This window comes from Podarcis tiliguerta (genome assembly GCF_965153285.1).
Source record: "Podarcis tiliguerta genome assembly, chromosome: 13".
Classification (NCBI taxonomy): domain Eukaryota; kingdom Metazoa; phylum Chordata; class Lepidosauria; order Squamata; family Lacertidae; genus Podarcis; species Podarcis tiliguerta.
The window spans coordinates 1,915,662-1,933,196 of NC_139546.1; the positions used below are offsets into that span (position 1 = coordinate 1,915,662).

The window sequence follows — 17,535 nt, forward strand, 5'->3', positions numbered from 1 at the left end:
ATTCCCCGGTGAGATTTTTTTTTTTTTTAATAAATAATTTTTATTCACTTTCCAATAAACATTTTTTCCAAATTTAACATTTGTTTTGACATAAACATCTTTTTTGACTTCCATCAGCCTATCTGAGAATTCTCCATACTCTCACTACGTCTCACATTTCTTACATTTATATTGCACATTATATCTCTTAATCTTAACCTTTCTTTTTAAACAACATTTCTATCAGTCTTTTTCACAAAGCCTCCTGAAAGCCAACAAGCGTTAGTTGCTCCTCACATTCAGTTTTGATATATTCTGTAAATTTACTCCAGTCCTCGGAAAATCTCTGATCACGTTGGTTCCTTATTTTTCCAGTCAATTTGTCCATCTCTGCATACTCCATCAATTTCATTCTCCATTCTTCCTTGGTCGGCATTTCTTCCTGCTTCCATTTCTGGGCCATCAAAATTCTTGCTGCTGTCACTGCATATCTAAACAGTTTCACATCTTTCTTACTAATTTCATTCCCTACTATCCCAAGTAGAAATGCTTCTGGTTTCTTGATAAATGTATATTTCAACATTTTCTTCATCTCATTATAAATCATTTCCCAAAAGCATTTCACTTTTTTACATTCCCACCACATGTGGTAAAATGTTCCCTCTTTTTCTTTACATTTCCAACATTTGTTACAGATTTTATACATCTTACCAAGTTTCACTGGTGTTACGTACCATCTATACATCATTTTCATTACGTTTTCTTTTATTGTAGTACATGCAGTGAATTTCATTCCCTCCTATTCCCCGGTGAGATTTTGGCTGACTGGCAGTGTCCCCCAGCATGGATTGTTATGGATGAATGGAATCTGGTGCATTCCTTGTTGTCATGGCCAGTGCTCCTGCCAAGGCTGTGGTCTTGCTATGGAAGTGCAGAATGGGCAGGGCCAGGGATACAATGCTTTTCATGTGCCCTAAATGGCTTGTAACAGCAGTTGGGAGATATTGCTTTTAAGAATAGTCCTCATGATGACCTAAATGTCAGAGAAACCCCAAAATATAAATAGCAGTAGAAACCCTTCTTCCCACCTATGGTGCGGTTTGACGTTTTATCTGGATATAATACTTATATCTGCTTATGCTGTATATCTCAAAATAGTATTGTTTTTTTGTAGTAAAAGTTCAAAACATAGGTGCTGCTGTCTACATTTACCCTAGTAGAGTTTCTGGTTTCCCCCCAATTTATTTTCTATTTATATTTTTCCTTAGTTATATAGTTATATTCTTCCAGTACTAAGCATACCTGAAGCTACTGAATCCAATGATCTTAATTTATTCAAATCCAGTGCTTTTCACTGGGTCTACCATAATACCCAACTTTTCCTCTAACTTTAAACAACTGCTGCTCTCAATCTCATGCCTAGTTTTCAAATTAGCAGGGTCTCTTTTTTTAGCTTGATTGGTGCAACTTGTCATGAGCGTGATGAGAAGCTGCATCTGCAAAATTCTCTTTTTACACAACAATTTAAGGCACGGAAACCCTGTCGTCTTCTGCACCTGCATGCTGCTACCTCGATACCCTAGATCAGGCATAGACAAACATGGCCCTCCAGATGTTTTGGGACAACAACGCTATCATCCCTAGCTAACAGGACCAGTGGTCAGGGATGATGGGAGTTGTAGTCCCAAAACATCTGGAGGGCCGAGTTTGCCTATGCCTGCCCTAGATACGCTCCCAATGAATGGATTTGTAGAGGAGTTGCTGGACTACGTTCCCATCATCACTCATCACTGATCAGTGATCAAGCTGGGCTGAGGCTGATGGGCATTGGAGTTCAGAAACATCTGCAAGGCCACACAGTAAGCAGAAACCTCTATTTTACAGGAAGTTGTATCTGGTAATCTGAACCCCTCTGTTCCTTATATATTAAACAGAAAAAACATACTATTAATTTTTCATTGGCAAACAACAAATGATTCACACACATAAACATAATTGCACAGACTTGATATTTAGCACATTTCTCAGCTTCATTTAGCTGTATCTTATCCTTTTTTCTGCTCCCCCTCCCCACAATGCTGCACTGAGGTTACAGCACTCAAGAAACTTTGTTCTGCAGGTGTTCTAAGTCAATGGGGGAGAAGCGTCACTAAAGATGGGGCTTTCCTGTGGAACATTCATGGGAAGGAAGAGGGAGGGCCATGCAACTCTTAGCCAAATGTCATTTCAACAACTACAAATTCCTTTTCATTACAAGTGCTGCTAACACATCATTGCTTTGTGTGACAATGCTCAGTGCTAGCAAATCTCAAGTGCCCTGCTCTCTAGGCCTGGTGCATGCATGCATATCATTAAATTTATCTATGTTGCACCGTGGCAGGGCTGGCCCAAGACATTTTGACCCCCAAGGCAAACCACAAAATGGCGCCCCCCTCTCTGTCAGGGCAGAAGGGGTGAGTGAAGATGTACATCAGGAACAAGGACAAAATAAATATCTCTATTGGGATCTGCTGCCCAAGTGGATCCTGCCACTGGAGGCAGTTGCCTCACCTTGCCTCATGGGTGGGCCTGCATTGCATCACAGTACACTTGAAGACTAGCTAAACCTGAAGTTAAAATTTCCATGCTGGGGATACAAAACAAGTTTCCCAGCCTCTCATGTGATTGGATGCTGATTATTGAGCAATGTATCACAATAGCAATCAGGAATTTATCACATCATAAATTGAGAAATCCTAGATATGGGAAGGGGGAAGAGAGACACAAGTCCACTTAGCCTTCCTGGTGTGGCAGCGTTGCAGGTGAGTGACGCCTCCCCAGCCTGGATCCAACGTGGTCTTTGGTTGCTGGGCCTGCCCAGCTGGCAGGTTCCCTGTTGGCTTGTCACTACCCCAACTTCTGCCATTTGAGCTAGAAAAGGCAACCGTTTACACTAGACAGAGCTTTGGGTCTTAATTTGCAAAATTCACTAGCTCTGGCAAACGGGGCTTGCTCACCACTGTAACCCGGACAACAATCTAGTAGTGATTATCAACCTGCTAGGTATTTGCCCATCAGTTTGGGAGACAGAGATGAATTTGATGCTTCAATTTTAGTGGCAGTTTCCAATGCTTTCGATGCCATCAAAACAATTATTAATTGTCTGTATTTTTATCTATTTCTCATTATGTATTTATATATTATCTTTCTCCCCACCCCTGTCTCCTGTTGTTGTTTTGATAACTCTCTACTGTATTTTATGTTTATGGCCAAATAAACTGAACCTGAAATTTATTTTTTGCCCACAGACTAGACAATTTGTATGCACAAATTCATTCTACATGTATGTAGTTCTGTTGCTTGAATCTAATTTGTACTGTCAGGGCTGGCTCCTGGTCCCAGCTCACAGAGGACCAACGCTGGCTGGTATTTATGTACAAAAGTCTTTATTGAAGTACAGTATCCATTTCCACTCCGCAGCGCTCCAGCTCTACGTCTAGGCTTTAGACCGGCGAAGCTCCATCTGAGTCTCCGCCCCCTGTACACCAGTTTAAGACTCTAGCTTTACTCCACCTCTTCTTTCTCCTCTGGGTCCTGCTGCCCTCCGGGGCCCCTGTCTCCCTGGATTCTTCTGAGGCTGACGATGACCCCCCTGACTCCTCCCGCTCTCTTCGGCGGGCTTTAGGACCTGGCTCTCTTCCCGGGCTGCCAACTGTGCCTCCCTCCTGTACATTTGAACTTGGCGCGCGCGCGTGTTTAACTTTCCTGATGACCGTTTCCTCACTCCCCGACGGAGGTGTGGTCAATCCTGCCTCATGTTCTCCCGCTGGCAGCGCGCCACCTGATCCCGATGCCTGGGACTCCTCCCCCCTACTGCACTCTGGGGGGGACGTGGGCCCGGATTTCCAACTGCTACTCTCTGAGTCCCCTCTGCCCCCTTCTTCCCGAGGTGTTCCCCTGGGCACTCCCCTTGCCCTGACCATGGGAGCTCCTTTCTGTGAATCGTCCGATTCACTGGAAAGGCTCAGAGACCTCGGATCGCTGTCATCACTGACATTTCCTTCGGACTCCTCCCCTTCACTCTCCATTTCCTCCTTATCCTGTGCCTCTGCTCCTGAACCCCTGACATGTACATTGGTACATAAGATTCTTTGCTGCTTTATTGTGCTGCTTTATTTTTCAAATGGGCCTTGTGCTGTCATTTTATGCTTTAGAGCTGTATGTGGGAAATTCCATATCCATGAAAATACAGCTGCCAAGAGTATGTGGCAGTATCTAATATCAGTTCTTCTAGAATCAGATGGTATTCCATTAGTGCAAAATGTTGCCCATGGAAAAAAGTGAGAAATCTGATATTGGGGTGTAAAATACAAATATGTGGAATTTTGCATCCTTCTGTATCTGTGCAGGATAGGGCCTGCCGTCTAGCTCCCAGCTGAGGTGGCCTGTTCCCCCCTCCATCTGCCACTAGCGGCTACTTGACCATTTTGCCCTGCATAGAGGAGAGATCTGGCTTTCAAAAAACCCTTCACTCCCCACCCTTGTAGCTTTCCTTGACTGTTTTTGTTTAGCTGATATTTAATTGTTTTTATAGTTTAATGTAAATTACTTTGTGAGGTTAAACTGAAAAGTGGTATAAAAGTATATTAAATGTCAACAAGATCCTCATCTAAAGTGATTGAGTTTTATGAAGATGAGTGGAATAACAATTTTCATTTAGGAAGTAGCCTGGTATTTTCCTGCTGCTGCATCATCTTTTCTCTCCCCACCCACCTCAGATGCAACAACAAAAGCTTTTGCCTTAATTAGAGCTATCAAGAAGTCATTATTTCAAGCCTGTGCCCATTTAATCAATTCCTTTTCTCCCTTTAACTTTTACCCTTAGCTCTCCAAACACCTCTGGATACACTGGCAAGGTTCATTGGTCAGCCACCCAACCAGCAAATTCTAATCTTCCACCAACATCACCATCAATAATTTCACGAATGTATTGGTAAGTGTGAGGCACATTACTTAATTTGCTCAGATACATTAGAATTCTAATTATGGTTATTTCATTAAAGAACAATTAAATATTAAGCACAACATTTCTTTGGTTTTGAAAAATTTGGAGTCAAAACCCATAAGAAAAGCTTTCAAAATTATTTGACATCTGCTGTAGTTTTCAGATTCCTTTGTATTTCCTTTGAAATTTGTATTCTTTCCCTTTGAAAACAGAGAGAGAGGGGGAAAGAATTCTAAAGCATGGAGGGTAAAACTGGGCTTCTCCAGATGACCTATTTATTGAGCCATCATCCTGCCTTGCTAGCTCAGAGTTTTCACAGAGCTCAGCTTGTATGTGGTCCTCACAGAGCATTCATTCTGATGTGTTGGTGAGCAGTGGGGGTTATACAACAACGAGCATTCCTCTTTTTTTGCTTGCAGGCTGTTTATCTGTCTTCCTAGGAATTACTCCTTCATACCACACTTTTCAATGCATTTTCCTATTACTTCCTAACCACAATAAGTTGCATGTTTTTAAAATGGATTAGTTGGGCTGAAGCAACAAAGCCCTTTAATTCACTTTAATTGCCGAAAACTAAAATTCTGGTATGTACATGAAGTCCTCCCACAATATACTGCCAGTCTGCCTGAAGGAGCATCTCCACCCCTGTCGTTCTGCCCAGACACTGAGGTCCAGCGCCGAGGGCCTTCCAGCGGTTCCCTCACTGCGAGAAGTGAGGTTACAGGGAACCAGGCAGAGGGCCTTCTTGGTAGTGGCACCTGCCTTGTGGAATGCTCTCCCATCAGATGTCAAGGAAATAAACAACTATCTGACTTTTAGAAGACATCTGAAGGCAGCCCTGTTTAGGGAAGTGTTTTTTATGTTCCATGTTTTATCGTGTTTTTAATATTCTGTTTGGGGCTGCCCAGAGTGAGTGGGGAAACCCAGCCAGATGGGTGGGGTAATAATAATAATAATAATAATAATAACGTATACTCTGGAAGCACCCTATGTGTCATATAGTTTAATGCCATTTGTGTGTGTTTTAAAGTGTAAATTTCTCAATGGCTGCTATCAGGCTTGTGAACATGGCACTTGGAATGGGGGTTAACTCTTCCCTCCATATCGTGATCCTGAAACTTTTAGGCATCAGAAGTTTACCCCAGAGTGGTGGCAGAGGGACTCGGGAGCGGCAGTGGCGGCTTCACCTGTGCTATTCCACTGGGTGAAGCAGCCACCCCCCTTGGCCCTCGTACCAGTCCTGGGCAATGTATCGGTGCAACACCCAAGCCTAGTGTGTACTCGCATGGCTTGGGTCAGGCGTGTGTGTCTTTTTCACCTGACTGCCTTCCCTTCAAGCTAGGCAACAACTGGGGCAGAAAGAGCCACACCACTGACCCCAAACACGGGGTGCCTCTGTTTATTTGCACGCATGACACAGCAGTGCAAGATCACGCCAGGAGGAAGCAGCTCTTATGCCTCTGCAGGTCAGAGGGAATGACTGTTCTTGCTCATTAAATTTCTATACGGCCCTTTGTACAAAGATCACAGGGAGGTTTACTGTATACAGTGGTACCTCTGGTTATGAACGCTTTGGGTTACAAACTCCGCTAACCCAGAAGTAGCTGCTCCTGGTTGCGAACTTTGCCCCAGGATATGAAAGGAAATCGTGCACCGGAGGCGCTTGTGCAGCGGGAGGCCCCATTAGCGAAAGCGCACCTCAGGATAAGAACGGTTTCAGCTTAAGAACGGAGTTCCAGAATGAATTAAGTTCGCAACCAGAGGTACCACTGTAACTATATAGCATAATAACAAAGAAAAACAACAACCCCTTACAGTCTACAGTTGTTTGGAATACCAGCAAGTTCTACCCACTGTCTCTTGGTGTCAGTAGTGATTGTGACCTTGAAATTCACATTCAGGTGAGAAAGATGCTTGTCTCCTCTTGTGATTGCAGTTACCTGGCTAAGCATGGGCAACCATCTGAATTTCCGCATCTGGGGCCTTTGTCACAGACCCTTGTACCCACTGAACCTCAAAATCCTTTCAATAAGAAGGAGAAAAAAAGAATTGAACTTTGAAAGAATATCTGTCTCTGACGGCACAACTCCAAGCTTTAAGAGATAATGGGAAACAAGCAAGGCTGTGGAATGAATGCCTTCTTCAAGAATGGTCAAGAAACAAAACTTCATGAGGGCATGCCTTCTGTATATTCCAAACGACCATTTCAAGCATACACCGATTAATGCATTTCTTTTTTAATGTACTTTCTCTCTTCGTGTTCATTAACATTTCCTCATGCCCGGCTGCAGAGGCCACGCGTGTCTGAGGTGCTTCATGCTGTTCAGCCCACACCAGTTGTGAGGCCGCTGGCATTGCTTCAACTGCTGGGGGATCAACAGGCCTGCCCGATATGCCACCCATCTGCTGCCAGGTGGGACTCCTGTGTGTGCCCTCAAATAATGTTAAACTGATCTTATACTGCAATCATTACTTTGGGTCCTGTGGAATGTTTTGATTGACTTAAATAAAGAGATATTTTTATGAATGTAGCCTAATGTGGAGCATTTTTGCCTTTACCATGTCTGCTCAGCTAATTGTGCCTGAATTTAGCCTGCCAGCCACACAAGAGCCTGTTTCTTCAGCCTCCTTGGAGGAGGCTGGCCACAGTGCATGCAGGTGGAAAGCACTGGACTCGACAGGTCAGAACTTGTGCAGCAGTCTCTCTAGTCCGTACAAAACGTCATGCTTTGTTCCAGGAGCCACGTTTTTTGAAATGCTTCTCAGAAGGTCCCTAATCCTAGTTTTACAGCCCCCTATTACTGTCGTCTTTTCCATATGTATGTTGAATTTATGAATGTTTACCCATTCTCCACCTTGTTCCTTGTTATTACAATCTTCCCCCCTCCAACACTTCAAAAGAATTAAGCAGAATTTGCACATTCACCCCACTCCAGCATTTTAAGTCCCTGTTGTTCTAAATATGTGCTTTCATTTTCTTTCTCTCATTATTATCTCTGGCCCAGCAGGTTTTGTATGTTATAGATTACTGACGTGCAATCCTCTGCCTGTATTTCAGTGGTGGTGACACACCAGGAGCAAGACCTTGGGGTTATAGCAGGTAACTGGAGGAAGATGTTGACCAAGTGTGTGGCAGCTGTGAAAAAGGCAAATTCCTTTCTAGAGATCAGTAGGAAAGGAATTGAAAATAAAACTGCCAATATCATAACGCTGCTATACAAATCTATGGTGTGGCTACATTTGGAGCACTGTGTACAGTTCTGGGCACCTGACCTCAAAAAGGGTATTGAAGATTTGGAGAAGGTTCAGAAGAAGGCAACCGAAATGATCAGGGGAATGGAGCAAGTCCCCTGTTTGCTGGGGTTAGGGCTTTTTTGTCTAGGGAAAAGGTGAGTAAGAGGGGACATGACAGAGGTTTATACAATGATGCATGGCATGGAGAAAATGGACAAAAACGGTTTTTCTCCCTCTCTCCTAACACTAGAACTCCCTGGTGTCCAGTGAAGCAGAATGCTGGAAGCTTCAGGACAGGTCAAAGAAAAGATTTCTTCGTGCAGCACATAGTCCACCTGCAGACTCCCCAGGAGGCAGGGACAGCCACCAACTTAGATGGCTTTGAAAGATGATCAGACAAATTCACAGAGGAGGAGGAGACAGCTCTCAGTGGCTCCTGGCCATAATGGTTATGCTCTACATCTGCAGCTGGAGGCAGCAATACTTCTGGACACCCCTTACTGGAAACTGTAGGAGGGGAGAGTGGGGCTCATGTTCTGCTCCCCGGTTTCCCACAAGCATCCGGTTAGCCTCTATGGGAACAGAATGCTAGACTAGATGGACCATTGCTCTGATGCAGCAGGCTCGTCTTCTGTTCAAAGAGAAAGGTGTTCATTAGATGGGGAAGAGGACAGGAATGAAAAAGCCTGCTGCGTGCCCCTGATCTCCTAAACAGAGTTCAGAGATTGATAATGATACATCTATGCCAGAGACCTTAGTTAACATTAACATTACTTAAGTGAACAGGAAATGAGTTGACTTCCTGTGTGAAGTTAAAACACTAAACAAACCAGCACTCCACAGAAGGAGAAGTTACGCTTCTTCAAGCCATCATCTGAAGCTGATTATTTTGTTCACACAAAGCTATACAACTTGTTGCTTGCAACAATAGCTGTATGAACTAACATGAATACTTTGAAAGTGAATGAGCCTGGAATGATTCAGTATCAATTAATTTGTGTGTGATACTTACACAATACTTAGCTTCAATTCCTAAGTGCACAGCACAAAATAATAGCTTGAAGGTGGGGTGAGAGCAAAGGTGGGCAGAGCAACCAATGTGAATTTTATCTTTGTACAGTTTCTACCTGTGTTGTCCCAACTCCTCTCTCTTCCCATCCAGGCAAGCAGAAATCCACGTCCAAGGAGGACTCATTCCAGCCAGGCAAGCACAATCGAGGTTGGGGCAAAGCAGTGGCTGGAAGCAGTGAAAAATGTGTCCCCTTCACCATAAGCTGCCCATCAGAACAGCAGCCCTGGTCCTTTTGCTGCAACAGACATTTTGAGGATTACTAGGGTGGGAGGAGGGATGTCGTATCTCTAGCTAAAGAACAGCAGCAGAGGTGGCATGACTGGAAGCCAGGAAGCTTGAGCTCCCAGGAATGCCTTACATCCCTCACTATAAGCTGTCTCCTGGTCCCTTTAGTGGTTGTAATTTTTTTACTGATAATTTTATGAAATAAATGAATAAACAAACAAGCGAAGGATAGCAGCAAGCAGGGGCTCATTTCAGGCTCCAAATGCCCTCCCTAGTCCACAGCCAGACACAAACCCACCCCATGTCGCCCAGCGAGTAGCTCTTCGCAGCGCACCTAGATCTAACGGGCGCTCCAAGCAGGACTCTCAAGCAGAGCAAACAGCACAAGACTCCTCAAGTTTCTCAAGCAGGAAGAGAACAGCCAAGGAACACCTGGGGGAGACCTGGCTTTCGAGTAGTCTGTGTGAAAAAGGATCTTCAATATTGTTGAAGCATTAAAACATAGAATCATGGAGCTGGAAGGGACCCCAAGAGTCATCTTTCAAGTGCAACCCCCTGCAATGCAGGAAACTCGGCTAAAGCATCCCTGACAGATGGCCATCCAACCTCTGCCTAGAAACCTCCAGAACCTCGCAAGCAAGATCCATCTTCCATGCACTATAAAAAGTAAACAGCACTCATGTTATTTGACACAAACTGGGACAGCTACAGATACAGTCCAAAAGGTGCACAGGGTGTTCTGTATATATGGGAGAATTTTTAAAAGCAAGTGGTCCTCACTGACCTGATGCAAAAAGATCTTGTCATCCGAAGGAGTCCTGGCTGCCTAGATAAAACATTATAGCCCCCCCCCCCACCCTAACCTGGTAGTAAGGCCCACTGAACTCAGTGCGGCTTTCTTTTGAGTAGACAGTTATTTACTAGATGCAAGTCAGCGACACCAGACGACCCTGTCTGGCTAGGTGCTGGGGTAGATTTCACCCCATGCCTTGCAGAGCCGGGCTGGCACTGCTGACAGGCCCTGATCCACTAGGCGCTGCGGTGGATTGCATCCTGCACCTTGCAGAGCCAGGCCCAGGCCCAGCACTGGCGGCAGCAACAAGCAGTTCTGGCTCACCCAGCCCTACCCATTGCCACCCCACCACCACACTTAACCTGACCTGGGGGTTCTGGATTGCGGGCTCTACTGCTCAAAACGGGAGGCTCAGCGATCGCCCTCTGCTACCGGAAACAAACCAGGATTGCTTCAAGAAATGCATGTGGCAAAAAGGAGCATTAGGCCCCAGTGAGCCCCCCCTTCCTGGTTGTGATTGGTAAGTAGTTAGCCAGCCAATCAGGATTTTGGGAAAAAATATGTTTTTTTCTTCTTCATTTCTCACTTTCCACTGTGGCCCCCCATTTACACATTTTTCATCTGTGGCCCCCATGGAATATTCTGGGGGGCCCAGGGGGCCATATGGCCCTAGGTTGGGGAACACTGGGCTAGATGACCCTTGGGGTCCCTCTACAATGCTAGGATTCTGTCCACTGTCTCCGGACCCTGATTCCCCTCTGGTTTCCCCCATCCATAAGGAATGGTGCGTAGTGGGAAGGTAAGGAAAGACAGTACAGTGACATGGGACATGGGAGATGTTCCTTAGAGCTTTTGCAGTGTGAGGCTACACATGTTTAATCAGAAGAAAGTCCTATGAGGTCAGTGATGTTTAAGTGTGCTTAGAAGTGCAGCCTTAGTTCTGTTTGGTTTTTTAAAAGCTGGGGTATGGTCCGAAGGCCATGAGGCACCAGCCCTGTGAAAGCCCAGCAGACTTGGGCTGGAGATGAGCTGCGAACCTCATATCCTAGGGGATCTCATCCACTTACCCTTGAATTCCATGGCGGAAGAACGGAGAGCAATAAATGTAATAAATAATTAGCCCAGGGTAGCAGGGTTATTTTAAATTTTAGTTTATCTGACATCTTCGTAACGAGCAGGTTCTTTCCCCTCATGCTCATTTTTAGCACAGGCTCACAAATGTGTAATTTCAAGTACACCTCTTTGGGTTTGTTTGTTATTTTATTCCTAATGCTTCTCGTCTGCCACCCGGTAAAGGTCACAGAAATATTAATGTACTTCTGAAGCAAGAGGACCAAAAAGCTTAGCTTTCAACATAACTTAAGAGTGTGCTGATGCAAATTGCAAAAAATCAGTGGCCTGTATCTTCTCAGAGAATTATTTCATAATGAATATACCAAGTGAAAGAGAAATGTCTCTTGGATAAACAATACACAGAAACAAATGAATGGTTGAAAATGAGATGGCACGAGGAGGAGCTGGTTGCTGGTCCTGACATCATGAAAATGAATTTGGAGAAAATAATATGTTTAAAGAGGATAGGAAAGCATATATTAATCAATAAGTTTCAGTCTATTTCTTTTGAGTCTAGAATACCTTTTCTTCCTGAAAAAAGAAATGATCAGAAACAAAAACATGGTGAAAGAGGTAAAAGGGTTTGCAGAGAACTGTCCACCTCGGAACTGTTCCAGCATTAGCAGTTCAAGACCTGCCAGAACGGTTTCATTTAAATGGAGTATCTCAACAACGAGGCGCACACTCCAGCTGCAACAGGCAGGAATTTTTTGAAAAGCAACAGGAAATTTACTCCACACTCTGACACAGTAGTGAAGTTTACCGAGATTCATGGATTTAAAAAGAACAGCCTGGGAGCTCTTGGTTTTTATCCTTCTTATTTAATTTATTACTTTAACTTATTACCTAGACTTTGCCAGAAGGTGCCAGGGTCACGACAATTTAAAATACAGTATTAAAAACAGTTTAAAATAATAGCCTTAAAATATACATATCTCAAGTGTCAAATACCAAATTCAGTTGCAAAAATAAAAAATTGTCTCCCATTTGCTTCTTCGCCACGTTTTCTAGTCATGTTCATCTAGCATATAACCTGGAGCTCAATTAATGTGATTTAAAAACGGCAACAAAAGCCTGTGTCTGCTTTGCGGTCATTTTCATATTTTTCGCTGACAGCCTTGCTTGTGGGACTATTAAACAATTTAACTAAGCAGTCACCCCAATCAAAGTGTTTTTTTCCAGCTAATTAACAGATCAGATATCAGTGAGAAAGCATATAATTATATTAGCTACAAACAGCTTAACACAGTAAATAAGCTGGTATTTACACGGCTGAAGTGCCAGTGCTCTGCTCAGGCTGCACATCCTCACCGCTGAGGCCTTGAAGGGTTTTCAATGCAAAACCGAAAACGATGAGAAGAAATGGAGGTACAGGACCCTGCCCACATCTAAAAAGTTAATTCAGCCAGACACTCCTCCCTGGTGCTCCTCACATATCTACAGCTTCCTCAGGAGAGAGAAGGAATGACTACTAAACAATTTTACAGCGGAATATAAAAAAAAATCTCCCCAGAAGAAAGTCCCATTGAGTTCCATCTGGATTTACTCTCAGGTAAATTGAGTTCCATCTGGATTTACTGCCACTGGCAGTTCTCTCTGTCTCTCATGTTTTCAATCTTAAATTCAACTCTCCACATTTCTGCAGCACTTTGCTGTGCAAATTCATCATCAGCATTTTATTATGAATTTATCCTAAAAGAAACATTTTTATATACTATTTTGACTAGTGCACAAATTTCTGCAGGCAATTTCCCTTTATTTTTGTATGTTATTTTCGATAATAAATTCATTTTTATGCACACTTTCCCCTAATGTATACAATTTTGTAACTTGGAGAACTGAAATGAAAAATTTGGATAAGTGTGGATTTTGAAGGATGGCTGTGTTTCAGCTCTCATTTTATTTCAGAAATGGCAGATTTGGTAAAAATCACCTTTAAATGCAAATAAAATCAAATTTATCCCCCACCCCTACTCTCATAAATTGTAGTATGCAATGTACATAGGCCACAGTTTTAGTCTTACCTGCCTCTACTCTGTGAGCATTGATGATGTCACAATATTCTTTTCTTCAAAGTGTTGCTTCAGCTTTGCCCTGGCTTGACCCCCAACAATTAATGCCAGTAAATGGGCAAGTAATGCAGCAGATCATTTCATCGCAGTTTTTGGGGAGCTCACACCCAGCTACAGAGTGGAAGGGGGACACGGCTGAAGGGGGAAATTGTGTGGGCTGAGAGAATTGAAAAGGAAATCTTTTCAAGGTTGGGAGCTGACTAAAAAGGCCACCAGATCTTTCTGTCCTGCAAAAGCATTTGTGGGAATTCTGGGATGCTAATGCTGCTGCTGTTGCTGCACCCAGGTACTAAATAATAGTACCGTATTGGCCCGAATATAAGCCGCACCCAAATATAACCCGCACCTTTAAAATTCAAGGGAAAAAAGAAGATGACAATAACTGAATATAAGCCGCTCCCTTAAAATTCCACAGGCACTCACACCTGTTCTGTTTTACCATGTGTCTGTTTCAGCAGTGATATTGTAAAAGCCAATTTTTGTGAGGTCGCGAAATTAAGCCGCACTTTAACTTTTCACAATCGGAATTTGGAAAAAAAGTGCAGCTTATATTCGGGCCAATACGATATAAACAACACAATGTCTTTTTAATAACTAGCATTGCTTTCAAGAGGTATTTCCTCCAAAAGAAAACAGAGCTGTTAAATATTAAGTATATGCAGAATTTAACACGTGCCCCATTTTAACTCAGAAATAGTTATCAGAAAAGGATCACAAGTTTGTGCTTTTTCTATCTAAACTGAACTGAGAATCAGATTATTCTCTGCATTCATTTTAAAAGAAAAATGAGGTTCTAGCAGTTCAGGCTGCAAAAACAAGAAAGAAAACATTGGTAAAACCTTTTTAGAAAAGGGCACAAAACTGACAGAGACCAGTGAAGCTTCAGCTGATATGGAAAGTGGCTGCTCAGATTGCATAACTGAATTAAATGGGACTGTGCTGCATATGGCCAGAAATTAAACTGAGCTGGGACCTGCATGGACAACCTGTTAGTAATATTAGCATCGTGGTGCTGAAATAACAGCAACCGGAGGCCAGTCTGAGTATACGAATAATGCTTCCCCCTTACAAACAAGACCACCGCCCAAATATCCGAGTTTGGGGACAGAGCTGCCAGTCAAGGAATCAGACTTCCAAGCTGCACCTCTCTTCTTAGAAATCATTCATTTCCTGCATACACCTTCAGAATTCCCTTTAGAAGTTTCTCACTCTGCTGCTCTAGATTCCCCCTCCCCCCGGCAACTGTGGGTACCAGGAACAATTTTACAGAGGTAGGTTGAAAATTAGTTTGTTTCTCAGTGCAGACTCTGTATGTAAGAAATGCTGTCTTGTCCCTCATGCCAACTTCTAATTTATTTTATGTGATTTAATGCAGCTGGGTGCTTTCACTCCGTCATTTTAAAAAGTGTCTTTTAGAGAAATGAATGTCCAAAAGGAAGGGGGTGCACGGAATCAAATGAGACAAAATGCAATCCCATCATATTTGCAAAAACTTTCCCAGGAAGAAAATCTGTCAATCTGCAAAAACTTTTGCATCCATCCAGGCATTTCACTTAGAGCTGTATATAATAAATTGCTTCTAGTTGGCTGAAAAATCCTTTTTTGAGCCCTTATCTTTGTGATCGGTTACCTTTGCGGCACTTTAATGGACTTCACCTCATTATATGGCTAGTCATTAAAAGCTGAAGCCCCCAGTACAATGGTACCTTATGTAAAGTGATCTATGAGAGCTTTATATAGGCTTACCAGCCCCAGCCTTAATTTTACTCATTCGTCTTAATTTTTTGTAATCATTTTTGTGAAGAGGGTATAATGTCAGGCATGCTTCCCTGCTACTGACAGATCCAATCTAGCAGATAATTACCATAAGGAAATTGATGCTTTAGAGTGAAGGGAGAATTTAATTTACTCCAACATCTTGCAATACAATGCATTCCAGAAGATATGAGGATTTAAGTTTTTAAGAAATATAATTTTACTATTTAACATGATTACTTGTGTTGAACACCATTAACTCGTTTTTTCTTAACTGTTTGATGTCATTACTGGCTCGGTTATTTTGACCTAGAATCCCAAAGCTTTCATTAAATAATTGTTAAAGATCCATGAAGTCTAAAATAGAGATGCTGTATTTTCTTCCCACCTTTCCATTGCGGACTTTGCACAGCAGCTTAGAAAAACCCAGGGATTCAGCAGAGATGGTGTATTTTGTGATTGATAAAGCTTTTCTGCAATAATGTTTTAATAGATCTTCACCACTTATCTGTTCCAAGTTCAAGTGCAGTAGCTGGGGAAGGGAGAAGCACCTTAAATGTTTTACAATGTGAGCTGCTTCAAAGCTGCGCCTGTCCTCAAAAGCCTAGCTGACCGGGGCAGAGTGGCTCCATCTTGGGTTCCTCCAATGAATCTAATCGGCAGTAGATTCAATACAGACAAAAGTTGTTCTACACATAATTAGAGATGTAAAATTTCCATAAATTTTGAATCCATGGAGGAAAAATCCCCTCCCCCACAAATGGAAACCTTAAACCTGTAAACCACCCTTTGATCTTTGGATAAAGGGAAGTATATGAATTTAATAAAAAAATAAAGAATAAAATGGCTAGGGAGGTTGAACAATTTGCAATTTTTTAGTGCCTTTTGCAGAATGAAAGCAACTATGTTCCTTTAGGATCCTAAGTTGTAATTGCAACTTGCTTTGCCCCAAAATGACCACATTTACTTATTGAAAGTATACTTTATTCAAACAACAATTACAAACTGATTTTTTTATATTACATTTACGTTACAAGCTGTTGAAGTGTAAGGAACCTAGCATCTTTTTGGTTTTGGTAGGTTTCACTGATTTCTGAGAAGCAGACAAAATAAAAAATACAAAACAGAAGAAACCGCCATTATTATTATTATTATTCAGATCAGATCCCAGCATAGCAAAGCGGTCTAGGGCTGGCAGGGTGGCCGGAGGAGCCAAATGTGCAGAGCCCCCTTAAAAAATGTGCCCTGGGCTCTTGCCCTGGCAGCCCACCATGCTTGTGTGGAAGTGTTTGGATCTTGCTTTTTGGAACATTGATTTTGTGAGAAACTGAGGGGTCAGCTCCAGACCCATCCCCAGCAGAGGAAACAAGGAGGCAGAACCCCTCTCCCCCCTGCCCGGCAGGGCCTTGGTTTGTTCTAAAAGCCCATATAAACTTATGCCAGGACAGAAGTGCCCATTAAGTGCAGCCTTCACATGACTGGTCTCTCAGGGAATGGACAGAGGCCTGAACCTCCACTCTGTTAGGAATTGTGTTTTGCACAATTTGGGAACCAGGCGGTTAAGCAAGTTAACACCCTGCCATCTTGGAGGATTCCCTTTTAAGCATGTTGCAGGCTTTGTGGGAGAGCATAGAAGGACTACCTGCATAACCCCAATCATACTTCTGTTCAGAGGTGAAGTCTAATGAAAGCACTGCTCCCAGGTAACTGGGTTACAGTTACATGCTAACTGTAGTTCTAACCCTCCTTCCTGGGAGTTGTAAGTCTTATTGAAGTCAATAATAGACCTGATATGGAGCATTGTAGGTCACATCTCTCCAACTTTCACAACAAAGGTAGAAATCCCACACCCACTAACCTGGGAGTAAGCTCCAATGATCTTAGTAGAAGTTGCTTCCAAGTAAACTTGACAAAGGATTAAAAACAAAAACCACTCAAACCACCTGCACACGTACCATAGCCCAATGTGCTGCTTGCTTTCCGGCCAAATCAGTATTTTTCTGAAACATTAGTGGTCATGACAAGTAGTGTTGCTTTCTGTATATACAATACTGTAAATACAATATATAGACTCCATGGCGGATATGGCTTACAAAGTGGTGTAAGACTGAAGATTTGAGACCAGAACCACACATTTGGAAGAATTTTGCATCTCTGACTTAGAGTGGCGAAGTTGTGAAAGGGAGGGGGGGGGGTTCAAAGGGAAACCAGTGAGAGGAGAGGTGGGACTTAGATTTCCTCAAATGCTTTCCCTCTAACTGGAGTTCCAGAAATGTGATTGCAGAGAAGCAAGTGGGACAGCCGGGAT

At 42.9% G+C, this 17,535-nt stretch overlaps 1 protein-coding gene across 2 annotated transcripts in view; it reads left to right on the plus strand.

The window, feature by feature from the left end:
• Positions 1-8,075, plus strand: part of SPMIP7 (sperm microtubule inner protein 7) — a 29,158-nt gene extending 21,083 nt beyond the window's left edge. Inside the window, exons 8-9 of one of the 2 annotated variants that reach the window (XM_083407921.1) lie at positions 4,844-4,951; positions 6,900-7,490. In XM_083407921.1, coding sequence (XP_083264047.1) covers positions 4,844-4,951; positions 6,900-7,023 — 232 coding nt within the window. In that variant the 3' untranslated portion in view covers positions 7,024-7,490. Of the gene's footprint in view, positions 1-4,843; positions 4,952-6,899; positions 7,491-7,971 lie in introns of those variants that run through there. The other variant, XM_083407920.1, reaches the window with a different exon arrangement.
• The last annotated feature ends 9,460 nt before the right edge of the window (positions 8,076-17,535 follow it).